Genomic DNA, 26993 nt, shown 5'->3' with positions numbered 1-26993 from the left:
CTTGACATTTGCAATATTTATTTGGATGCCATGATTCAGCAAATGTTTAAATTGACTGTGCAAACTGGAAGGCGCAAGTGTTTCAGCCACAGAGAAACCCATCATTTGGAGCAAATTAAAACATAACAGAGAAATAAAAATAGCTGGCCTTAGATAGCGCCTTCTAGGTGGTGTTCGTTTTCTCCTCTTGCACAGATTGCACAACATGTATCAGTTTGCAATATCAATCCACACTGCAGTTAGAATTCAAGGCAAAAAAATGAACAATATACATTTGCAGACAATGTTTTTAACTGAAGGCAGTCTGAAAAAAAAGATTATTTTTTATGCAAAACAGGAAAGTTCCTCCCAGTCTGCTGCCACCAGTAGCACAGGGAGGAGAGGACCATTTTCTCCTGCAGAGGTGGAAGAGGGTTTTTCTGGAAAACGTGATGAGTTGCTGCCAAGCATCTGCAGTTTCCCAGATGGGGCAGAAACGCTGACATGCAGCCAGGGCCCAAGGCCGCAACACAGGAGGCACGTGAGGGACAAAGTCTGTCTTTGTGTCAGGGCCTAGATTGGGTAGTTCATTTTATTTATTTTAAATACATCACCATGGCATATTATATGCAGTGGAGTCACTTTTCTTAGTCTATACTGTGGGAAACTATGTTAGTTTTCTTTTCCAGTGCTCCAAATAGCATTTCTGAAAGCTTCTGAAAAGACCTGGGAGAAAAAAGACCAGCTCATAATATCTGAAATACTTCTCAGAGCTCAATCCCGTAAGCTGCTTCCCAACTAGAAACACCATCACCTACTGCAAAAATTCAGGAGGCTTCTGTAAGAATATAAACTGAAAGAGCTTTGCACAGCTTTTGCACTCGGTGCAAACAGTCCTAAATCACATTAAATTCTCCTATGCTGTTACATGCTTCTGGTGTACTAATTTTTTAATTTGCAGTACCAGAAAAAAGTTCAGCAAGATAACCCCACATAACAGCAAAAATATCTTGTGCAGATTCAAACACAAAATAATCCACATGACATGAATCTGAAAACTAAGAACACAATAAGGAATACGTTTTCTTAAGATATCCACAGAGAGAGGGGAAAAAAAAAAAAAAACCACACACCACCAAACCTGAAACTTTCAGCTTAGCTAAAAAGAATTCATTGCCCTAGGGGGAAGTGTTAATTTGCATCTCGCTAACAGCAGGATTCTAGTGTCCTTCTACATCTGCCCACAATTCAGCAAAACAGAAACGAAAAATCAAATCAAAGTTTGTGGCACACAGTAGTACAAAAAAACCCCTAGGTCTTATCATTCTGTAAGATACTCAAAAGACTGGAGGTCCAGAGAGCTTCTCAACAGGATGGAGTAACTTTGTCAGCTTAACATCTCTGCATCAAGCTTCCCAGCACCTTCAGTGGTAGGTTAGCACAGGAAGAGTCATTGTACTTGCTGTGTAAACATGCTTTAAACCACCACAGGAAAAACAAAAAAAAAGGCCACCATCTGTAAAAGACATAAAACAATATACAGCTGCCTCTACAGAATGACATAAAGATGAACCAGCCATCCCCTACAACTGCAAGAGAAAAATCTCTGACTCTTCAAACACTGTATCCTGAAAAAAAGCTGACCAGAAGTCTGCACTCGTATCCTCTGGTATATAGAGAACACACATTTATTTAGTTGCACCCAGGGTCCTAGATACTCAATTCAATCATGAAAGGAATTTTGTCTTCAAATTGGAAGCCTTCTAAACTACATCCTTGAATTACCATAAATAAAATTCTGTGAAAGCATCAAATAAGTTCATGTCTCTTGTTGTGAGGAATATATAATTATTAGCAAATTCTATAACCATCCATCAGCAATTAGCATGTGAACAGGCAGGCTTGGTAAGGAGAATTTGCTTGGCTTATTTTATATAACACATAAAATAAGACAAAGCATATGACTGCATTGCAAAGTAAATTAGTCTTTTATTGAACACCAAACAGCTAGAACTAGACTGCTTTTGGTCCCAATCTGTCTTGTTTAATTTTAATTCAGGTACACCTAATTTATACTGCTGCCTGCAGCAGTAGATACACATATTCCCCATGACAGTCCCCCCACTCTTAAATCTCTTTTGTTTCCTCAACATAGCTTGATACCGTTATACAAAGGAAAGGAGTACAGGTTCTGGGAATTGTAATTCATTTCCCACTTCTACTGGCCAAGCATATAATTACATCCATGACAGACAGTATTTTCAAACAAGCATCAAGCCACATTGGAGCGCTGCAGAGAAGAAAGTCAGCGCTATCATAAAAACACTAGGAACTCAAAGCACAGGCTGAAGCCGCTTTCTTTTCCTTCCTCTGTATTATTTTCAGTTTCAGTTCTGCTGACGATATCCTTGACAACAAACCCACTCTCGTCAGCCAGAGTTACACGTGAGGTACAATTCTGTCCATGGTACATTACCCACCTTTTTTTTTAATTTCTGAAACTTGGTTTCACAGTTAGTACAGAGCTATGACAACGCGGTTGGTGTGTTTTGGAGATGTTGATGACCGCACAGTCTCTCAAACCCAAATGGTGAGGGACAGAGCAGCGATGCAGGCAGGAGGCAAGTGCTCCAACACGGGTAGCTGCAGCTTCTGGCTCCTTACCCCAGTTTCACCTGTACCTCATGTACCTCCAGGTCAGTGAGGACACATCATCAAAGGCGAATAATATTTTCCTTCTGAACTGTAATATTACAACATCGATGCATCAGTATCCTAAGATTCCCAAAAAGCAGTTATCTAAATTTTAAAATTTTTATTTTTCCATTAAAATTTCAAGGTGTCAGTTCTGCTCCTCTCTTTTCCATTAATCCCAGTTGCATAATTGAGAATTATTTAATCATCTTCTGACTCTCTCTCTCCCTACTATGTTATCTATTGGGCTTATTTATATTCATTATGCAGACAAAGAGACATTCTAGTCAAAAAGTTAATTCCTCTGTAAGGCCCTGACTGTATATCAAAACCAGGGCAGCTTCAAGACATGAATAAGAAAGCCTATCCTGGTTATGCTGGTTTTAAAATTATCCTAGCGTCTTTATTCATTGATGTTTTATTTATCTTTTTTTTTCCCCCCTTGGGATTATGCTCCACATTCAAATTGCTTTAGAGTAGTAAAGTTAAATGTTAGTCTTTGTCACCTCCCAGCCACTGCTTTCAAATAGCATAATGGGAGAGACAACCTAAAAAAAAGTCAGGTTTCAACTGGTATTGTGCTGAAGAAAACAGGATGGAAAAGCATCCAGAAGAGTCTGGTTTGAGAAACATACACTACTTACTATCACTAGCCAGGGACTACAATCCAGTAAAGTATTTATGGTCTTATCAGTTGCTCAAAGGAAAACACATTTATGTACTGACTCAATTCAAAATCTGGAGCTGAGCACTTAAAACCCCCACAAAATCCGAAGGGAAATTAAGTTGTGTTAGGGGTGGTGCTCCACAAAGTAAGCACAAACTTTGACCACGGCCCTGCCCAGAATCATTAGAATCAATTTACTGAGTACTGCAGTCTCTTTGACTACTTCTTCTTCCAGCTTACAGCCTCATTAAGAGCTGCAACAGATGCCTTCCTTTACTCGGGGCTCAAAGCCTACAACTGCCTCCTGAAGGCAGGCAACTGTCGCATTTGATCAAAAAAATGGGAAAAATCTAACTCTCTTCATGAAAGCCTATCCAGGAGAGGAAGAGATAACAGTGGTGCACCTCATTTAAAAAGCCAAGTGGTTGTAACACTCATCCACTATGTGGGAGTTAAAATTCAATTTTCTTTAAATCAAAGGATCTCTTTTTAAATCGAAGAGCTCCTTATCTATTTCATTTTAACGAGTCTTTTAGCGCATCTCCGATCCCAAAGCTGGGGAACAGTGCCAAAGGGGAACAGTTTAACTATTAAGCTACACAATCGTATTTGCCCTCATGTTCTTTCCAGTGCCAGGACCTATACGTTCTTTCTATATAGACAGTTCTTTTGGTCCCACATTCAACAGGACGAGTGCAAGAACACACAATGTAACCTACAGCTTAATGTTTAGGTAGGTGCTCTCCTAGAAAATGATGAAGGGAGGTCTGAGTCCCTTTCCTAGGCACGTGTTCCAAAACAGGTTATCCTTTCTCCAAGCTCTTTTATTAACTGCATGGACAAGCCCAAGTTTTTTATAAAATTTGGTTATAGATTTGCAACACACCTGAAAAAGCTGCCAGCCTTCATGAGATGATGTACATACGCTCCAAGATCAGTAATTAAGAAACCCTGTTAAGCAGTAGCAAAGGTTTTCTGAGCATCTCTTTGATCAGCTTATAGAGATGTGATCACACAAAGAAGACTTACTGACTAGTAATTAATCTCAACAACTGCTTTCAACTGAAGGCACTACACTCTCTTTCATGAAGCTGGTACCATTTGTTATAAACTGTCATCCAAAGCTGCAAGATTTTTTTTATTTATACGTCAAAAATACCGAAAGTTGGGAACTTTAAGTCATTTGCTTTCTTATCAAAGTAGCTTTGTATTTCTTTGAATTCTACCAGATATTGAAACTGTTTCCTGCAAAGCATCAGTTCATGGTTTTGTTACAAGACGTACCTCAAGTAGGCATTTTCAGACACGATTCTTATAATTGGACAAAGGAACCATCCCACCAGTACTTAGTGTAACTGGACAGCAGACTACATAGTCAGCACACCATTTTAGACACCTTGCAGAACAAGCTGGAATTCCCAGGCCTGTTTTGGGAACACAGTAAGAGCAAAGAGTAAAGGCCAGTACTCCCCACAATTCTCAGATTTTGTTTTTTCATCACAGATAATTTGCTGTAGCTTCCTTTTTTTGGTTTACTCTCTTCTAGCTGATGAGCTGTTTGTCCTGGTTTCAGCTGGGGTAGAGTTAATTTTCTTCCTAGTAGGTGGCATACTGCTGTGATTTGGACTCAGTATAAAAATCATAGAATGATTTAGGTTGAAAGAGAGCTTAAAGATCACCTCGTTCCAACCCCCTGCCATGGGCAGGGACACCTCCCACTAGACCAGGCTGCTCAAAGCCCCATCCAGCCTGGCCTTGAACACTCCCAGGGATAGGGCATCCACAACTTCTCTGGGCAACCTGTTCCACTGTCTCACCACCCTCACAGGGAAAAATTTCTTCCTAATATCTAATCTAAATCTTCCTTCTTCCAGCTCAAAGCCATTACCCCTCGTCCTATTACTACATGCCTTTGTAAAAAGCCCCTCTCCAATTTTCTTATAGGCCCTCTTCAGACACTGGAAGGCTGCTATAAGGTCTCCCCGAAGCCTTCTCTTCCCCAGGCTGAACAACCCCAACCCTCTCAGCCTGTCTTCATAGGAGAGGTGCTCCAGCCCTCTGATCATCTTTGTGGCCTCCTCTGCACCCGCTCCAACAAGCCCACATCTTTCCTGTGCTGAGGGCTCCAGAGCTGGACACAGTACTATAAGTGGGGTCTCATGAGAGCGGAGTAGAGGGGGAGAATGAGCTCCCTTGACCTGCTGGTCACGCTACTTTTGATGCAGCCCAGGATACAGTTGGCCTTCTCGGCTGCAAGCGCACATTATAATAATAATATTGATAACAAATGATGTTTCAGTTGTTGCTAAGCAGTGCTTATACTATGTCAAGGACTTCTCAGCTTCTCCTGCCCTGCCAGTGAGGAGGCTGGAGGTGCACAAGAAGCTGGGAGGGGGCACAGCCAGGACAGCTGACCCAAAGTGTCCAAAGGGCTATTCCATCCCATGTGACAACATGCCCAGCATAAAAACTGGGGGGAGTTGGCCAGGGAGCAACCGCTGCCTGGGGACTGGCTGGCCATAGATTAAGTGGGTGGTGAGCAATTCCATTGTGCGTCATTTGTTTTGTATATATATTATTATTATTACTCCTTCCTTTTACTTCCTAAACTGTCTTTATCTCAAGCCAGGAGTTCTACCTTTTCTTTCCAGATTCTCTCCCCCCCATCCCACTGTGCGGGGGAAATAAGTGAACAGCTGTGTGGTATTTAGCTGCCTGCTGGATTAAACCACAGCACTGTTGAATCTTTCTCTTAAAGCAGACTGGGGACAAAGCTGTACATTTTTTCCTTAACCATGATGTGAAATTAAGAAGTGCCTCTGTAGTGCAGATCAGCGCATCAGTAAGGTGAGACTGTAAAATGCTGCTAAGTCACTGAAGCGGTTCTGCAGACATGTCCACATTAAACTTCCACAGTGCTTTGATAACACCAGAAAAAAAAACCCAAATAGTTGAAAATCCTCTATTCCATCATGTGGATGTTTTCACCTTAGCTAAAAAATACCCTACAATCTCACCGCTAGGCTTGTAGCAGGGGTGGCAAGTGCACTGGCAATTCATGCAGTGGTTCCCCCCTCAGCTTTTAATGGTCGTAATTATCCTTCCATCTTTAAGAAAAACTCCCCTAAGTCATCTCAATTTGACAAGCTTTTTAAGTGCCCCCTTATTTTGCTGTATTACACCGCTCTCAAGCTTTGTACATTTCAAACTTCGCCATTCACATTTGCTCCTCTTGAGTTGACTTGCTGCCACATGCCCATGAGAAAAGGAAGCGCTGCCTGTCAGTTCTGCAGCTCTCCCGATGCCCACTCTCTGCATCGCTGCCAAATGCGGAGTAAGAACAGAAAAACGAGTAACTGTGCGCTTCTTCAGGTCACTGCCATCTCTGTTATCAGAGAGTTCTGATACCTTATTTCCTATTCCTTATGTGGTAACTAAATGGTGCAGAAGAGGACAGGTGACTCAGTGGTGGTGTCACGATGGTTTCCAGCACTGTCATGGGCCAATCTTGTACAGTATAGTTTGCATAGTATACTACAGTATAGTTCAGTTTCATATCCCATCGTGTGCCATCAGAAACTCTCGAATGCAAGCTCAGTGAACTGGATCAGAGCCAGCAGTGTAACTCCTAGAAATCTGCTATCAGTACTACTAAGCTAATTTACTGATCAAGTTCATGACGGCAGCATGACAAAGGGCTAGAAAACGTCAGGGAGTCCCAAAAAGATCTTATTTCTGATGGTAACACTGATGTCTGCACCAAATACATGGATATGGATGTTAGTAGAAACAGCTGATTCAAAGTAAGATATTGTAAATGTAATTTATTCTACAATTGCATTTTTTTCCACTTTAGAAACTTAAATCTGAGGTCTAGAAGGAAGATGAGGGGTAGTCCTCCTTTTCCTCTGCTGCTGGCATTTTTTTCAGACAGTGAGACAAAAGATAAAATTTTGACCTTTGTTTTCAGAGTAAAGTAATTCAAGCCAGTCATTAAAAAACAACTATTATTCAGCAAGTGACCAAGTGATGTTCTATCTTGGAATTCCAGTGCAAATAAAAGACAAAGAATTTGATCTAGTATTTCATGACTATAGTACCACTTTTGTTTAAAAGAGAACAAGAAATACCTTATACCAGACAGACGTCATGCTACGCTTATCCTTAACAGACATTTTTGCTACTTGCTCCTGGCAGGTTTACCTTGCACTGCAAAAATTCTTGCCGCTAAAGCAACCCCCACAGCCCTGGGAGCATTATGTTTATCGTCAAAGAATAAATCACAGAGTTTTTAAGCCAAAAATTTCTCTTTCAAAGCCTTTTGATGAATTACCACCACACGATTTCATTAGTCAAGTATCTGCATGCACAAATAAGTTCGGTTTTTTAATTCTTACTTTTCTAGGTGCACAAGTGTATACTCTAAAAAGGAGTAGTGCCAGATCCACCTATAAGTTGGCCAGGTGAAGCGGATACTCCACGCAACACAGCCCAGAGAAAACGTTTCCTCTCCTGTCAGGTGTCAGGAGAACCACACTGGAACATATGGCACATCTAGATTTTATTGTCTCACAGAATAAAGCTGCAAGTTAGTAAAAGCAAAGTGTGAGATCAGAAAGATCTGTGCAGACAACAAGAACAACCAGAGGATGAAGAGCATTTACAGAGCCTCTACAGATATGAAGCTATACATTTGAAACATTATTTACTTGTTGCAAATAAGAAAATACAATAAGCAAAATAAAACAACCACAGATAACACCGTAAGCAAATAAACTCAGTTTAAGAAAAAAAAAAAAAAAGCACTACAGTAAATTCATTAGTCTTGATTGTTGAACATGGCCTACACAAAACAATGACAAAAATTCATAAACTGACAGTTTAAAAAGAAGCTTCTGTGTGGTTGGGGTTTTTTGCTATTTTATAATGTAATGCAAAATGTCAAGTATGTAGCCCTAGAAAACAAGAACGCTGAAGATAAGAAAAGGAAATTATGTCCTAGGCCATCAACAAAACTAACTGCAGCCTGGCCAGTGTCCAGAATCAATACAGGGGGAAAAAAAAAAAAAAGATGACAACCAGAAACTACGTTTTAAAAAATGGCAGCCAAGAATGCTCAGACAATATCAGGAAGTCAATCGAGGCAAAATGGTGAAGAAAGGGTTCGGTTGCATATTTCGATAACGCTGTGCTGCGGGACCACTGATGCGGTGGGAGGCAGTGAGCTCTTAGAAAAAGGCCACAAACCTGCCCTATGGCTTCTTCGAATCCAAAGTGCTGCCAGCGCAGTGCGACCGTGTACCAGCTGCGTTGGCTTTGGGAAGCTGGGGCAGGACCCAGGCAGGGCAGGGTGCTGGCTGCTCACGGGGCTCCATCGCCCACCTGGGGAAGGAGAAGACCTCCACCGGCTGGGTAAGGAGACCTCCTCCTCCACTCCGCCACCCCCCGGTCGAGACCCCATGGTTCTCATCGCTGGAAGCTAAATCCAGCTTTCTCCAAGCTTAGAAGTGTGTGGTTCTTAATGGCATGGATTAACTACAGGGGTTCTCAAGGGCTTAGAGACAACAAGCAAGCCTCTGGACTAGGAAAAAAAAATAAATAGAAGTTATATATGGGCACAGGAGGACTGTTTTAACAGATTTACTTTTAAGCCAAAAGACTGAAGAACAATTTACTTTATGCTACGCACTGTCTTTCTGTTTTTAATCCATTTACTCAAAGTGCTACTCAGAAAACTTCCCACTAATCTCTCTCATGTTTTATAAATTGCTGTTCGTCATCTTCAGCAATGCACATTGGTCTCTCTTCTGGGTGTTCTTGAGCTTTACAAAATCAGCAAAGTGCCTCTCTCCATCATTACTGGAAGGACTTCTTAGATCAACTAGACAACATTAGCAGCTCAGTACATTTTATGAAGTGAATAATTTTGAGATTGCACTGAAGGTGTACTGCACAGTGTGGAATTATTTGCCAGTTTGACCAGAGCTTTTGAGTATTCAGCTCACACTCCCATTCTAACCAGGGCTCACCCATCTGCAGGACAACAACAGCAATACAGGCTTCGGCTACTGCGATGTGCAAAATACTTAGTGGGCTTTGCCTCTGCTGCAAATTAACACTGCCCCTCAACAGTTTTATTTTTGTACAGGCTGTTTGTAATTTCTCCTCTTAATTATAAGTATTTCCCCATTACTAAACATTTCCTGAAAATCTTTTGGCATTGCTAAATGCTACTTACAAAGATAGGTCAATCTGCTCATACTATAATACAACAAAATATGTAGAAAAGCCCCCCTTTAAAATCCTTTCTTAGATAGTTACTTTGATCGATAGTGGTAGGTCTAAGTTCTCATTAACAGGAAACATTTAAAAAGGTAAATCTGCTCATATTATAATATAACAAAATATGTACAAACCCTCCCCCATTAAAATCCTTTCTTAGATAGTTATTTGATTGACAGTGGTAGGTCTAGGTTCTCATTAACAGGAAACATTAAAAGGCTACTATCAATCCTTAAACTAAACATAACTATCTGCTAGGGGTAATAGATGTACATAAGCATGAGAAAGTCATCCTGCTTGTATCACCAACTAAGGTGACACACTGTTCCCAAATAGCAAAGGTGCCATCAAGTCAACAGATCCGCAGTTCTTCCCTGTGCTTTTCTTGCGAAGTGGCAAAGTGCTGCATCTTCCAGATACCTCATAATTGTTTAAAGTCCAAGAAAATTCAGTATCCTGACTGTGTTCTACAATGAAGCAACATCTGCCTTATTGTACAATATTAAATACTCAGATTTTAATTAACAATTAAATCTAAATTATAGTGGTTGAAAAAGAAGGGATAAAGCTTCATGACAACTCATAAACAACCAGGACTTCCCTACCTAAATGCTTATGTATTTTAGGGGAAGAAAAATGCATTAAAAAGCCTCTACATCCCAGAAATATTTATTTGGCCCCACTCCACTTTAATTATAGGTAACAATTCAAGCTGTATTCAATGAGCTCTTGTTAAAATATTCATATATATTTAAACAAAGTTAACTATAACAGTCAGGGAAAACCTATTGGAGCTTCCGTATCACCTCTCGATTTGCAAAACCATGCATTCTTATAATTTGGTAAGTAATATGAGATCACTTAGTATATTTTATAAATAATAAAATTAAGATAATTCATCTTGGATGTAATTTAGCTGCTTCCTTTGCCAAAGTCCACCATCAGGAAAATATTTTTCTTCTGATTTAAATGAAGCCACAGAACCGTATGATGACTGGTCATCTGGTCCAACTGCCCTGCTCAAGCAGGGCCACCCTGGCCAGTTGCCCAGGACCACATCCAGACAGCTTTTGAGTATCTCCAAGGATGGAGTCCCCAAAACCTATCCACGCAACCTGTTCCAGTGTTCAGTCACCCTCACAGGGAAAAAGTGTTTCCTGATGTTCAGATGGAACCTCCTGTGTTTCAGCTTGTGCCCATTGCCTCTGGTCCCATCACTGGACACCAATGAAAAGAGCCTGGCTCCATCTTCTTTGCACCCTCCCTTCAGGTATTTATATATATTAGTGAGATAATAAGATTCCCCCAGAGCCTTCTCTTCTAGACTAAACAGTCCCAGCTCCCTCATCCTTTCCTCACAGGAGAGATGCTCCAGACCCTTCTTCATCCTGATGGGCCTTCACTGGACTCTCTCCAGTCTCTTGTACCAGGGAGCCCAGAACAGGAACCAGTACTCCAGGTGTGGCCTCACCAGTGCTGACCAGAGGGGAAGGATCACCTGCCTTGACTGGCCTGGCAACACCCCTCCTAACACATCCCAGGATACCATTAGCCTTCCTTCCTACAAGAGCACATTGCTGTCTCATGTTCAGCTTGGTGTCCACCACGACCCCAAATCCTCTTCTGCAAAGCTGCCTTCCAGCTGGGTGGCCCCCAGCACGTACTGGTGCCTGGGGCTTTTCCTCCCCAGCTGCAGGACTTTGCATTTCTCCCTGCTGAACTTCATGAGGTTCCTGTCTGCCCACTTCTCTGTTCAGACAGTTTTCAATCCACCTCACTAACTGCTCATCCAGCCTCTACTTCTTCAGCTTCTCTATGAGGATGTTATGTCAAAAGCCTTACTGAAGTGAATATAGACAAGACCCGTTGCTCCCCCCTTAGCTATCATGCCAGTCATTTCATTGTAGGAGGTCATGAGGTTGGTCAAGCATAACTTCCACTTTTTCATGGTCGAGGCTTACTGATAATGACTGTGTCATGCATTTGTAGTAAGCCACAGTAAGTCTTAGCAGTTATTTTGGATCTACAGCTGTTAAGGTTGGAAACTGCTTTACTGGCCACGCAGAGAGAAGGGGAAAAAGAAAAAAACCCCTTTGTTTAATGGTATTTCCCTCCTCCCACCTTAAATATCAACATGAAAGAAGTGTGCAAAACATCAAGGCGGCAGTTTTCAGTCAATGTGCCAGATTAATAGAGGGGAGAAAACTGAGCAACTGCTTCAGAGAAAAAGGCTGAGCACAGAGGAATAGAGAGCTGCATGGTCTGGTACTCTCATGCTCCCAGACACCATACTGAAACATTCTCATTTGCATTAGTGCACTTTGCCACACTTCTAAATTACCAGCTTTTGCAAGAGTGCTTTAAATCTCTAGATTCATGAGTTCTCTCTGGTTTGCCCTTGTGAAAAAAGACACTGTTAGAATATTCTGAGTATTCTGTTCAAGCAGTCCACACACAATAAAATCTAGTGGACAATCACCGAAGTTGACATTAATGAACAGGTATCTTTGGGCTTCTAAGAAAGCAGAGCTAGCAGGTAAATATTTAAATATGTCAGAATCTACAGAATCTAAATATGTCAGAGTCCATCTTAAAGATGACTGCAAGCTTATAAAGATGTAAAGATGATTAGAAGCTGGATAAAACTTTAGGATTTTTTTTTAATCATAAAAGCCATGATCTAGATGAATTAGACAGGAGATTGATAGTGTGACTTTTAAAAGCCTCTAGAGCTTATTGCTTTTCAACAAAGAACGTGAATAGTAAATTTGAAATCCAGGTATTTTATCAAATAAAAGGCACTAGGTCTACATGCAGCATAGTCTGAATCTTAAAAGATATCCTTTCAATGTGAACCAGCATCTTGTGCCCTTGAGATTACTCTCTGAATACTGAGGCAGATGGAAACTGCAGAGAGGAACATAAAAAGTTACAGATGTGCATAGACTAAGAAGTGCAGCTGCATGTGTAATAACACAAGGCAAACGGGTCTCAGAGATAAATTCTGCATTTACGCCTTCCACTGACTTTATCATATGGAAATATCTGAGTGATCTGACAGGTCTCTTGAATCAATTCTAGTGAGTAAAATTAGCTTCTGCTCTCACTAGAATACCTTCTACATAAAAAAGGACACCACTGAATAACAGCTATCGCTTTGTACCGTTTAACTACAGGAACATCAGGTACTTTTTTTTTTTTTTAATAGATTATTTGTGGCCTGCAAGTTCAACAGCGCTGAAGGAAATTCCAACTCTTAACAGAAATAATAGACACCGTTAGACAATACAGTAGTCTATTAGGAACACGGGAAAAGAGAAGGAAATTGCCTGTGTCATTGCCTGCTATTACAATTCTTTAATCTTAGTTGGAAAACGCTCAATTCCACCTTAAAAGTGGAACGCTGTCCCTTAGCCTTCAGGTGCTTTTTCTTTATGAATATAACAGAGATGCAATTATGCTCTTTTTCAGGCTTTGTCATCCCTCGCTGAGCAAGATAAATTTCTTAAGTTCCCTGTTTTATGATAGAATTAACCAAGAAAAAGACAGATTAAGAGCAGCAAGTTGCTGCAGCTTTCCCTGCAAACTCACTTGCCTTAAGCAGAATCCACCAGGCACATTCTAGATGAAGTCTCCTTAGTGAGTTATAAAATGACACTCACAATTCCCTACCGCTACCAAAATATTTTGCTTCATGTATCTAGAATGCCATTTCCCTTCCTCACAGCTGCATCGCACCGTGGGTTACTGCTGTCATTCTGTGCCAGCGAGTCACAGAGCGGCTTTCTCCTTAGCTGTCATCCCCCACAAATGAGTCACTAGTTTACCGTGAAACTTCTTAGCTCGTAAATCCATCCCCACTACTCAAGTCCTCTCAGTCACCCGCATTTTACTCTAATCCCATGCAATGATAAGGCTTCCCCACTTTCCGTCAAAAGCAAGTGCCATTAGCGTGCTCCAACTTTCCCAGACAGAACTACTGAAATTTTTAACAAGGTCTTGTATCTTATCAAAGGCAGTGGCTAATTTAGCCTGACGTATGCTACCTCTCATAAATCCATTTGCATGTATTCCACTTTTCCATTTGCCTCCCTGCCTTTGATTCTTTTTAAAGTTTTTTTTCTATTGCTTTGCTATAGGGAAAAAAATAATAAAGAGAATAATAATTTTCAAGCTGCCAGAACACCTCTTCTCTACTTTCTGAAAAATAGCTACTGCATGTGCTCTTCTGCAGTTAAATACCATCTCTATTTTGATAGTGTTCTGTTTGTTTTGAAACATTGGCTACAAGACTTTCTAAAATACTTCTTTCACCCAGCCCCCTACAAATTTGAGCACTAAGAACTTCTAGGTTTCATCTTCATTTCACTATAAGAAGTTCCACTCTAAGAGCTTCCACCTGTATACGTTTATTTCCCTCTTAGTACCAATTCCATGTTTGACATGACCAACTGCACCAAAAAAGAATGCAAAATATTAATATAAACCGGGGGTGATAGCTCTACTCGTAACCTCATGCTCACTGCTTAACACCCAACTTCCTTTCCTATTTCATTTTTAATGGATAAATAGCTTTTTACTACTTGGATTATTTTCTTTTACAAGGTCAAACTCAGCTTGACTTCTGGCAAAATCTTATTCGCACTTTAAGACTTCTGAACTCTATGACAGTCTTCATTTTTTAAACAACCACTTTTGCCACTCCTTCCAAGCTCTTGGATGTTCTCTTTGGCTGGCTTTTCTTCTGATTAGGTCTGCAATTATTCCACTTGTGTATTCCGCTTTTTCTCGGGATGCAAATCCTACACACTTTTTCTCATTCTGAATCAAAGAGGTTCCAAGAACCCTACCGTCAGCTCCCTTAGCCCTTTGGTTCAACTTACTTCAAACCATTTCCCTACAGTTTCTTGGTCTGCATTTTTGAAATTCAAAACCTTTAATTGGAAACTCCTTTCAATCTAAACCGCATAAACCTCTGATGCCAATTATTCAATCCAAACTTGGTTTCTACAAACAGCTCTTCCACAATGTCCTCAATGCCTACAAAACCCAGTTTAAAGCAACATTATTTCTTTTTAGCTCAATAACTGTATGTGAACATTGCATCCAGGAATAACTGGCCCCTAGAATTAGTAGTGAAATTATGACCTATACAAGAGTTAAAGTCTCCACAGGATATTGTGGCAGGCAAATAACTTTATTCCATCTACTATATTCCAGTAATTCCATGCATTCTTAATGCAAGAAAACTCTTTTGCATCTGAAATCACTGTTTGTGAAAGACATCCAGTGAAAGTATACAATTCCAACTCAATAATACACTTCATGTACGAGATAATCATGTAGAACAGACTCACCTTTTAATAACCAAAATAGCAACTTGTTCTGGAATGCTTTATCCCTTCACAGTTGTTCTTTATCTAAGACTATCCAGTCTTTGAATCCTTAATATTTTTTTCTCCTCGTTCCTTTCCAGGACAAATATAAAAGGTTCTGCCTTTCACAACATGATCTTTCATAACCCATGTAACTGAATAAAAGATCGGGTCCCACAAACGCTCTACGTATCCTACCACCAGATGAGAGAACTTGGTTTTACATTGTTAACTTTTACAAATAATCAAAGTGAGCATGACAATCCTTGCAGTACAACACATTTTATTACTAATAAAAGTAATTATTATTTTTATCATTACTAATAAAAGTCTGCAGAATTTCCTGTACTTCACAATACCTGAAAAAAGTATGTCATTTTAAGTAGCAGAACACACACGTTTCAAGTTACCCAAGCAACAGCTCAGTATCTCAAACTACTTCACACGTCGAGATTAATGGAATTAATAGCCAACTTGCTGCCCATTTTACAGAATTCAAATACCAGCATAAAGGTGCAGTGATTTCTTCAACATTACAGGAGACAAAGCCTAAGCCTACTTAATATCCAGTTTCATGCTTTAGCCAAAACTACCATTTACTCCCGACGTTGGAAATAAAGCATGGACACAGGAGCAAGGGTGAAGAACTAAACTTAAGGAAAGGAAAATACACTTTCTGTGTATTTCAGAAGGAAGCTACACGTTTCTATTTATCTGTAAGGTTTCTTAATTAACCCTTTCAAAAGTGGATTAATTTCTCAGATTCTTTAACATTTTAGATCTAATATACCCTCAGGATGTCTCTGCAAGTCCTGTCTTCCACATCTGCCTTCAACAAGTGTCCTAACACCCGCTAGGATGACTTTATTTATAGAATCATGGGCTCACTGAGGCTGGAAGTGAGACCTGGGTGTCATCTAAATCCAACTCCGTATTAACTTAAGTAAAACAAAGATAGAAGCACTGCCAAGTTTGGAGCCAGGGACTGTACAGTGCTTGTGGATGGGGAACCTTCACTTATGACTTCTATGATCCAAAATAGTTCAACATTTTAACAACAGGTAAATACCATACTAAATATTGAATCAGGCAAAGAAATACTCTCTTTTTCAACACTAAAACTTTGAAATGTTTCCAACATGCTTCATTTTGATGCTTACCAAAGAATAGTAATATTTTAGAGAGTAAAAATTTTCAAAGTAATTACAGGGTCAGACTGTTTCCCATTCTTTCTTTGCTACTATTTACATTTCGGAATACATTTTAGGGAGAGAAACGAGGAATAACTAAAAGAAAGCCTTGCTCCTTGAATTGATTTTTAATAAGAAAAATCACCATATAGTTCATAAGACATTTCAAAACAGCTGTTAATTACAAATGTTGTTTATATTTTACGCTAAACTAGTCACAGCACTTCTTGTAAAACCTTTTCAAATGCACAGAGAGAGGGAAGCACGAATTCCGATTCCCGAAGACCACTTGAACAAAACACGATCTGGGAAACTGAAATGCTGTAGGGTATAAGGCTGAGTCATGCTGCACGACAAAAGAGAGGAAGAACATACGAGGCAGGGGCACTAGTGATCATAATCCCTTCATATGGAATTAGCTGAAGCATGGAAGAGCCATTTGCTCTATCTCTTCCATTCCTGTTACCCTCTCTCCCACCTACCCTAAAACTCATAGAGGTCCCCTTCACCACCACGGCACCCCACGGAAGCTTTATGGAACCCTGAAAACTGCAGCTGGGGCTAAAGCCCCTCACTGCACCACAAGTTACCTGCTGTCTGCCATACAGTCTGGTCACATCCTACCCAGCCCTCTCCAACCCCTTCACCAGGTAGGGCCAAGTCAGCAGAGCAGAAAGTGGCAAAAGGAGGCTCAGCAGGAGATACCAATTGCTGTTAACAGCTTTAAATGGTTTAACATGTAGCTGGTGCCAGAAATAGGGCACTAACTGAAGATGCAGCCATCGGCTACCAAGAAACCAGATAGTCTGGACTTGGAGAGAGGAGAAGAGGTAAACATTACTCTTCCATTCTAATTCCATCCAGGATGGAGGAAGCACGGATCAAAAGGGACTATGATTTGGGATATCAATACATTTCTATTTGTTAGGGTGTGGAAAGCCATGAGGTACTGAATTTTGCACTACTGGCAAACCTTGTCCAATGAGCCCGCAATGTTTGAGAAGCGGTACATAACCCAACCCTCATGAAACGCTGCAAAACTCAACCAAAGCCCAGTAAATCGCAGAGCTTCTCCTTTTTGTGTAGAAATGTATCCCTGGCTAAAAGCAGGGTATTTTTTTTCCTCATCGTATTCACTTAACTTCTGCACCTCTTACACTTGCCTTGAAGAGTTTCAGTACCATCCCTGAACAGAAACACAATATCTCAACACAAGAACAGGCCAGTGCTGATGAAGGCCTCTATATCGCTGTATAAACACTTGTATCAGCAGCTCTATCAACATGCACATCCCTTGTTCAGCGACACACTCATGCCCACTCCCAGCACTTGGGCCTTTTTAGGCTATTTTTTTATTGAACGGCACCAAGCTGACTTAAGCTCCCACAGACATGCACAACTGCTCATATCCGTGATGCCGCACTCCAAATACCTAGAAACTCTCCAAGCCTGCAGTGGCCCCTGGGCAGCCACCTACTCCTAAAGGGACTTTCAACAGAGATGAGATCAGCAAACATACCCCATAATCCTAGAGCAGAGTAAATGGCCCATGGAGCATGGGATTTGTGATAGAGAAATTACAGACCGTAACAGAGCAGAATTTCCTGCATCCGCTGACTTGAATCCTTCTCTTTATAGCGAGTTTCTCAATAACTGGCCTTTTTTCCTGCTTGGGAGATGAGCAGAATCCAGTCTTCATCAGTTTGATGAGTAAGATTTTATTTATTCATCCTTCTGCCTATGCTTAATACTTCTCATAGTCCACAGCGTTTTCCCTAAAGTGACAGAAAGGATTCCCCTTGGTGGTAACTGAAATGTCTTTGCTCTTCCGTCTCAGTACCCTTCCCACTTCTTACACATCTACCTGAAAAATCCCTTGGAAAAACAGTTCAAAGATGTTCATCCAAACCTATTGAGACCTTCATGTAACAACTTTGTGGCAATAACTACCTACCCATTTCACAGATTACGCATTCAAATGCCAATTTTGTTAATTGTTTCAGAGCTCACCTGTAGGAGGAGAGTAGAGGTACAATACTGTGAAATCAGCCCTAAAGATCTAGAGTTTGGGTTGGATTTGTCACACCACTGTCTAGCAGAGTAGTTAAGTACAAATTGCTTCATTTTAATAAAGACGAATCAGTTTTCAACAGTTCAGAAAATATTCCTACGTTGCTTTTTATTTTCCTCTCAGGATGATGCATGAGAAGACATTAGGAAACTATAAGTGAAACCAGTTATGCCCACAAACACACAAAATTGCCTAGAACAGAACAATTCTCAAACAGCTGCTGTCTATTCAGCTAGCAAGCATCATCCCCACGTAACAGGCGGGTGAAGTGAGTGATGGGGTACATTCATCCGCCAGCACCGTGCGAGGGGACAGAAGACAAGTCCCCTTGCCCTCTCACTGCTCATTGCCACCCACCTACTGGGCAGAAACCACTCTCCAGAGCTGGCTGACCACCTCCCAGCAGCGTGCCGAACTGGCAGAGAGGCAGTGCAGGAGCCCAGAGACTCACAAGCATCTGAGGACCCACCAGGGGATTCTCCAGCTGCCCCTCCCGGGTCCCTTCCAGGGTCCCTGCCCGCGGCGCCGTGGCCGGGCAGTGACCTGATGCTGCTGGCAGCCCGCCTGGGCTTACGCTGCTTGACACTGACGAGGGAATTACGGAGTGCTGCGGAGAAAAGGCAGGAAGGCTCGAGAAGCAGCTTTTAATTTTCCACAACTTTCCCTGTACTTCTTCCCCTTGGTGCAAGCCTTCCACATGGTCGCGCTTCTGCTTCCCACACGACTAACAGATTGCGTGCACTGAAGGCACCCAGGACAAAATGCAACCACATGGGCATCTCACAGACTTCCCAATCTCTCCTACTCTCCTCTGTCTCAGCGCAGCTTTTATTCTGTTTTCTTCCTATCTACAATGAAGATGCTAAAATAATTAAAGCAACAATTCTTCTACTTTGGCTGAGCTTGTTAAGAGTGCTTTATGCTGAAAACCATGACAAATGTACTCTTTTATTATTTACACAAATGACTTTTAGAGTATTTTCCTGATGGACTGTCATTATTACTTGATAATAGTAATCTGAAATGAACATGGCATGAAAATCTTGAGAAGAAAAGAAAAATTTTATAACTAAATAATTGAGAGAATACTCTTACAGCCCATGACAGCATGATTCAGACAGACGACAGCAATATACTAAAGTAATAGTGTCACTGTTAGCTCTTTCATAACAGAAACAGCAGAAAATCCAACCATCTCAAGAATAAAATCAGTGTAATCACTTTCGGAATCCTTATCTGTTGCAACCGTAATAAATATGGTAAAACAAACCTCTGCACATCATTGGTAGATGTTTCAGATGAGGACATCACCTTGTCTGTTAGTACAGCCTGAGGGGGAAGGCAGCGGAGGGGGACAACTTTCATAATCCTTTGGAATAAAAGTTTTCTTTACTTCATCTCCAAAACAATTAAAGAAAACCAGCTAGTTTAATTATGGGAATAATCTAGAGGGAGCACAAACATTGTTAGAATTTTTGGTTCATGATGCAAGCCTGAATAAAATACTAACAAAACAAAACAAAAAATCCATTATCTTGGCTCAGAATCTTTTGTTTCACTGTAAAAAATGGTCTTTTAGAAGCATGAAGAACGCAAGGCCGTTCCCCTCCTTCCACCCCTGCAGAAACAGATGTGAAAACCTGGTTGCTTCATTCAGATTAAATGTTCTTATACAAATCTTACCCTACCTTAAAGCACGGGTGGTGTAAAACACAAAACCGCAGATTTTGCAAATCACGTTACTTTAAGTCTGACAGTGAAGCTCCTGTTTGTTGATTTAATAATTTTCAGTACTTAACTCACACAATGAAAATACAGACAATTACAGACTGTTAATTTAAAAATGTTTAGGTTTCAAGTACTCCACCATATATGGCTCTTTCAAGAGCCATTTCTGGAAAAAAATTACTACAGTTTTGAATTGTCCATTTGAGACCACGTGCATGAAAAGCAACCCAGAAGTAATATACTTTAACTCTGAGACTCAGCAGTAAAAAGCTGGTACAAAAAACCACCCATGACCCATGACTAGTTATTCCTTCCAGAACTGAAAATACTTGATACGCCATTCTTAGCTGTAATTTCAAAGTACTTAAAAACAAACCAAAAAAATCTCTGAAAGAAACGCACCCTTCATTATCTATTTCAGTCAACTGACTTTGGCCTTTCTGTAGCTCTGAGACATACTAGATATACATATATTAATGTTTATTATAAAGTTACTAAAAAGTGAAGATGCTACTAGAAAAGATGATACTAATTCAGATGCAGAGTATTAACAGTCCTCTACTACTGAGACAGAATCACATTGTACTTCACGTCACAGTGTTTAAATACAGGAACTTTAAAAAACATCTGATGAGAGCAGAAGAAAAGCCATCCGATCTAAAGAAGCTGTGATTTCAAATGAAAAAAAGAAGCAGCACAAAGGCCACCAAATACCCACTTCTACATTTCACCACGCGATTATAGTTCAATCATGTAAGTCAAAACATCCATGTTAAAATTCTCAAACTTCACAAACCCAGCTGTCATTCTCAATTTCTGCGAGCTTAGTCAGCCATCAAGTAGTCTAGGAAATGACACACGCTCATCAGGGCTCAACTTCCTTAATTCATTTAAGATTATGCTTGCTGGCTGACTGTAATAAAAATGTGTATCGAAAGATCCTCTGCAATCTTTCCAGAGCCAAGATCAGCTATCAAAATCTACTTCAAATAAAGTTGCACTTGAAAACTAACCAAACCGCAGAAAAAGAATATAGAAACTTTACCTTAATTGGAGCACGGCTAAACTGTATTTTTCTGTTGGCTGGGATTTCATCTTCATCTGGCAATCCATTAATTTCAGAATATTCCATATCAGGTTCGTAACAGTTATTTTCATCACTGTCATCCTGATCATCCTGTTCCGTACCTGTCTCTCCCCAGTCAGAATTATATCTCGATCGTACCCGATACACATTGTAGTCAGAGTGCATGTACACGTGGGAACTCTGAAAATTATTCACATCTTCATGCGCTTCTTTTTCACTTGCCTCATCATAACGGGACTCAGTAGCATCTGAAACAGCATCTGTGGCAAAATCGCCACCTGAAGCTACATTTCTTGGTAATTCTGCAGCTTCGGGTCTATCAAAGATACCCTCTGTATACTCCGACCGTTCCTTTTGTTGCAACAAAAGTTCTGTCTCTGTTTTTGACTTACTCCTAGCACAGCTGTCCACAGATCTTTCGCTGTCGAGCACGTTGACCGAATCCTGTTGACTCGCTGCAGAGCTCTCAACACAATCAGCACTTGCCTCTCTACTCTTCTTTATTTCTTCAGTCATTCTTGAACCTGCCGAAGTGCCCGTGGACGTCTTCTGCCTCAGGGCTGAAGGCATGCTGTTCTGCTGAGAGGTCTCAGCAGACGGCACACCTGAACTCTGTTTGGCTGGCGGAGACCACGTGCTGGTATCTTTCAAAGGGCTGAAACCCTCAAGGTTTGCCACTGGGGAGGAGATACTTGCAACGGGAGACGAGAGGTTTAGTGGATAGTGACCAGTTACAGAGTACTCTTCATTGTTCTCCGACTTTTCTACAACGATTACATTGTGCGAGTCAGTGTTTTCAAAAACTGCGCTGAGCTGACTCACAGTTGGAGAGACGGTCTCTGTCCTTGGGCTAAGACTGTCCAAGGAATCAGTGCTGCCTCTGTGAGACTTAGAGCTGCACCATTCATCTGGAAGCTCATTGGAAACGACTTTCTCTTTCTTTGGGGAATAGCGATTGGAATGTCCCATTTCATGAGCATTTCGCTCAAACATCTTCCGAGTTTCAGTGAACTTGGAATAGGAGGGACCATCATGGATAGTATCAAATCTACTAATCCTTTCTGAGACAGATGATTCCAATTTTACAATCGAACCATCTGCTTTTTCTACAAATTCTTTGGGCCTAATTCGTCTTTGAGGTGATGGAGGACCACCCTTCCCCCTGGTTTTAGGGGTAACTCCAGCACTTTCAGTGGGCTCCATGCCCATCTGCATAAATAAGTTCTTAATCCTATTGACATTTGAGCCATATTTCCTTCCCCTGCTCTGCGAGGCCTCTCCTTCCTCTTTCGTTTTTTGGTCTCCATCTGATTTCGGTTTGTCAAAGGTGCTTTTCAGCGCCTGGAACTCAGTTCTGTAAGCATTCCTGTGAGGAGAGGCACTTCGGAGGGTTGATCTTTCCCCTGAAGACTCCGTTTTCATCATGTTTACTCCAGGAGCGCAGAACTAGCTTACATAGTTTCTGTGGTGCTGCTCTCAGTCGTCTGCCACAGCTGAGATTCTGCTCGAGGAGTGTTTGTCTCAGGGGGCACTGCCCTTCAGCAGGGCCACACTCCACAGAAGATCTGGAGGCAAATATCTAAACACATGAGGTCAATTCTGACAAAGCAGCGCAACCAAGGACTCTCAAGAACAACAGCTGATTTAACCTGCAATAGAAAGGAGGGGTTTCTGAATCATGACAGGTACTTGTACTTCTTTAAATCTAAGCCACAATTTCCATTTACTGTTCATTATATTACCACTGCACAGACACATGAAAACTTGTCATTACAAACTTTTTCAAATCGATTGTTGCCTAATTTGCAACATGTAATACCATTCTATAGCGAAAGAATGGATCGTCACATCTTACCATTCACAATGTATCATGTCACAAACACGCACGCAAAGGGAAGGCAATGTGACAAGAAAAATAACACTACTTTTGTGTTATGGAATTTTTCTAAAAAAAAATATAATAAAAAAAAAAATCACACCTCTGAGTTACTTACATCTAACTATAAAGTAATTCATGCAAACATGATGGTTCTGCTTCCCTGAGGCATTGCAAAGCAACCCTTGCTCTCTCATAGAAGCATAATGGTAGAAATACCATCAAACATCATACGCTTATAGAAAGGCAAAATTACACGGCAGCTCGAGGGAATAAGACAAGCTGCACCCAAAGTTAACATCCTCAGCTGACACGGCAAAGAAAGTGAAACCCAGTGAGAGAAAGTTGCCCCTCGCCACGGCCAGCGGCTTTAGCACCTGCAAGAGCCTGGAGGTGCCCCGGGGGGGCTGCAGGAACGGAGACGGGGCTGGATCCTCTCCCACCCCCCGGCCCGGGGGGCTCGCAGGGGCCGCCGTGCCGGAGCCCCCCAGCCTCGGCGGCCGCCCCCGCCCTCCGCCGCCCCGCGACGGGCAGCGCCGAGAGCCAAACCCCTCTCCCTTCCTCCTGCCCGGCCCTCGCCCCGCCGCGCGGCCGCTCCCGCCCTGACGGGGACGCCTCATTTCGGGTGCTGTGACCCCCGGCCGCTCGTTACCGAGACGGAGAACCGGGAACCCCCCGCCGCCGCGGCGGGAGAGGCGCGCCCGTCCCCGCGCACCCCGCTCCCGCTGCCCGAGCGGGGGACGCCGATGGCCACGGGCGATTGAAGAGGCCACACGGCAGCGGCTGCTCCCGCTCAAGGCGATAAACTTAACCCGGGGGGACAGCGCCAGAGCCCCGCCGGCGGCTCCTCCTCGGGCTCCGCGCCGGCGGGCTGGAGGCGCGGAGCCCCGGGCAGCAGCACCTTGCGGCGGGGCAGAGCCCGGGCGGCCGCCCCCGCGCGGCCGAGCCCTGGGAAACAAAAGCCCGGTGACAGGGCTGCTCCCCCGCCGAGCCCGGCGCCTCTCCCGCCGCGCGCCCACGCCGCCTTACCCCGCCGGAGCGCCGCGGCCGGGCTCCCCCAGCCTCCCGCCTCAGCGCTGCTGCCGCCGCTCCTCCGCCGGCCCGCGGCGGCTCGGCGCCTCTCCGGAGAACGGCCGCTGCCCGCCTGACAGGAGGCAGCAACCGCCGCGGCGCCTCAACGCCATTGCAGGCAACGGCGGCGGCGGCCGGGACACCGACACGGCTCCGCGCGCACACCCGCGGCGGCAGCGCGGGGGAGGAGAGCCGCCGCGCCCCGCCGCAGCCGCGCTCCCGCCCGCCGCCCGCCCCGCCGCCGCGCCGCTGCCGCCGCGCCCCCGCCGCCGGACGCGCCCCGAACGGCCGCCGCCGCCACCCGCCGCGGGGCCGCCCGCCGCCGCCGCCGGCGGGTGACAGGTGCCTCACCTCCTCGTCGAGCCGCAGTGGTTCGCTCCGCCGGGGGAACGGGGCGGGGGGGCGGGCGTGGGAGGCGGCAAGCCGCGCTCCCGCCGCAGTCCGGCGGCGGGCGGTTACCGCCGAGCGGCGGAGGCCGGGCCCGGGCGGCGGGCTCGCCCGCGCCGCCCCACCGCGGTGCCAGCGCCGAGCCCCGCCGGCTCCCCCCGCCCCCTTCCGACCCCCGGGAACGCTCGTTTCCAGCCCGACCCCCGCGGGGGGGAACCGGGACAGTTAGGTACCCGCCTCCCGGCGGGAGGGCGGCGGGCGCGGGTCCCGCAGCCGGGAAACCTGCGGAGCGCGGGCGCGCCAAGAACTCGGTACAGATGGAGATACAGCGTGTGTGTCCCCCCCCGCTATTAAGCCGTTTCCCCCAGTTACGCGAAAGAGCGATGCGCTGGTAACAGCCCCGAGCAAACCGGTGAACGGCTCCGCGGACATCACTCGTCCCGGCAAGGGCCGTCAGGGCCGGGGGATGAGCGCGGATCGCCTTCGGAGCAGCAGCCCGGCCCGCACGCCTCTGCTGTCCCTCGGCCGGGCGAGTGCGCCACAAAAACGTTTGGGGCTTGATGGCAGCGAATAAGGAAAAAGCTTAATTGCGGAACGTGAAATCTCCAGGTAATTTGTAAAATTGGCAATCCGAGAAGGTAATGACTGTTAATCACATAGCAACTCCTCAGTGAAGTTCATTAAACTAATTGCATAAATAGCCAGAAAATGGCCTGGGGAGGTACGTTGCAAATTCTGAAAACTAATTATTATGCATACAGAATCAAGGCAGGAGTGACTGAAAATGAAGACATTAGGTATATAGGTTCACAAACTTAATTCATTAGTTTTAATGAGACTGAAGCATGGGTACTATATTCTAGCCGTTCACAGGTGTCAATCTCTAGTTAATCTAATTTGCACCAAGGGTACGCAGCTCAAAATGTTTGCCTCAATAAAGTTTAAATAACCAGCACATTAATATTGACAGGCAAACAACAAATCTCGTAAAACAGACTTGAAAAGCAGCATTTTGACAAACATGTGCATGAGAGGCAAGGAAGAGAAGCGCGAGCATTGCAGTAGGGATTTTCCCCACCGCCGGCAATAAGCCACTCGTGGCGCTTCCCATGGCCTCCCTCAGGCTCTCACTGCCCTGGGGGCACAGGAGGAGGAAAGGGGGGCTCTGGATGCCCTTAGGGCTACTGGGCATCACCAAGCCAAGGGAGGCCAGCACAGCAGGGAGAAGAGCAGATCGTATGAGGGATGTAACGAGCGAGGATGTAGGCAGCACCTGAGCTTCAAAAGCAGTTGCAGAAATCGCTATTTCTGAGCCCATTTCTCAAAGCAGAAGAAGGAGGCAACAACTGTTCCGCAGCTGCTGGCAGTGAGGAGTCCCATCGGTGATTCCCTGCACAAGGGCCACAACTAACCAGGACATTCCCTATTACATTCTAAACATTGGGTGACACACCAGATCTGTGACCCTGCCTCTGGCAGGGCCTTTCTATCGGCTTGATTTTGTAGACATGAAGCTCTAAGAGCACTTGGAAAGCTGCTTGACTCTTGAAGATAAAAATATGTTAACAGAACTTCAAGTGGCATTGAAGAATAGAGATATAAATCCAAAATTTAAGCATTTTATTTCCTTTGTGAATTTTGGCTAAGCATGCAGAGCGGTGTAAGAGCTTAGCAGGTACCAGATATGTATCTGGAAGAGTTTTATAATTCACAGACACAAGAAAAAAAAGAGACACACACAAACGTTAAACAATCTATGAAACAACTGAAGCAATTTTAAAGAGACTAATTCACATCTAATTATGTGAATGACGAGGAGAAGGCTGAGATACTTAATGCCTTCTTTGCCTCCGTCTTCAATAGTCAGACCAGCTATCCCCAGGGTGTTCCATCTCCTGAGCTGGAAGATAAGGATGGAGAGCAGAACAACCCACCCATAATCCAGGAGGAAGTAGTCAATGATCTGGTTCTGCATGTAGACATACATAAGTCTATGGGGTCGGATGGGATTCATCCAAGAGTATTCAGGGAGCTGGCAGGAGAGCTCACCAAGCCTCTCTCCATCATTTATCAACAGTCTTGGCCAACAGGGCAGGTAGCGGATGACTGGAGGGTGGCTAATGTGACACCCATCTACAAGAAGGGTCGGAAGGAGGATCCGGGGAACTGCAGGCCTGTCAGCCTGACCTCAGTACCAGGAAAGATCATGGAGAGGATCATCTTGAGTGAGCTCTCACGGCAAGTGCAGGGCAGCCAAGGGATCAGGGCCAGCCAGCATGGATTTAGGAAAGGGAGGTCCTGCTTAACCAACCTGATCTCTTTCTATGACCATGTGACCCGCCTTCTGGATGCAGGGAAGGCTGTGGACATTGTCTATCTGGATTTTGATAAGGCCTTTGACACCGTCCCCCATAGCATTCTCCTGGAGAAGCTGGCAAATCATGGCATAGACAAGTGTACTCTTCACTGGGTTAAAAACTGGCTGGATGGCCGTGCCCAGAGAGTTGTGATTAATGGGGTAAAATCCTCTTGGCCGCTGGTCACCAGTGGTGTCCCTCAGGGTTCAGTTTTGGGGCCGGTTTTGTT

General features: G+C 43.6%; 1 protein-coding gene across 6 annotated transcripts in view; it reads right to left on the bottom strand.

Moving 5' to 3' along the window:
• PPP1R9A (protein phosphatase 1 regulatory subunit 9A) overlaps positions 1-24497 on the bottom strand; it is a 150331-nt gene extending 125834 nt beyond the window's left edge. For 4 of the 6 annotated variants that reach the window (XM_063324863.1, XM_063324866.1, XM_063324867.1 and 1 more), the window contains exons 1-2: positions 23979-24243; positions 21032-22722 (exon numbers count right to left, since the gene is read on the bottom strand). In XM_063324863.1, coding sequence (XP_063180933.1) covers positions 21032-22498 — 1467 coding nt within the window. In that variant the 5' untranslated portion in view covers positions 22499-22722; positions 23979-24243. Of the gene's footprint in view, positions 1-21031; positions 22723-23326; positions 23460-23978; positions 24244-24371 lie in introns of those variants that run through there. The other 2 variants (XM_063324865.1, XM_063324864.1) reach the window with 2 other exon arrangements.
• Positions 24498-26993: the final 2496 nt, after the last annotated feature.

This window comes from Chroicocephalus ridibundus, chromosome 2 (assembly GCF_963924245.1).
Source record: "Chroicocephalus ridibundus chromosome 2, bChrRid1.1, whole genome shotgun sequence".
Taxonomy (NCBI): Eukaryota; Metazoa; Chordata; class Aves; order Charadriiformes; family Laridae; genus Chroicocephalus; species Chroicocephalus ridibundus.
The sequence above is the reverse complement of the archived record's forward strand: the minus strand, read 5'-3'. Positions and strand labels throughout refer to the sequence as shown.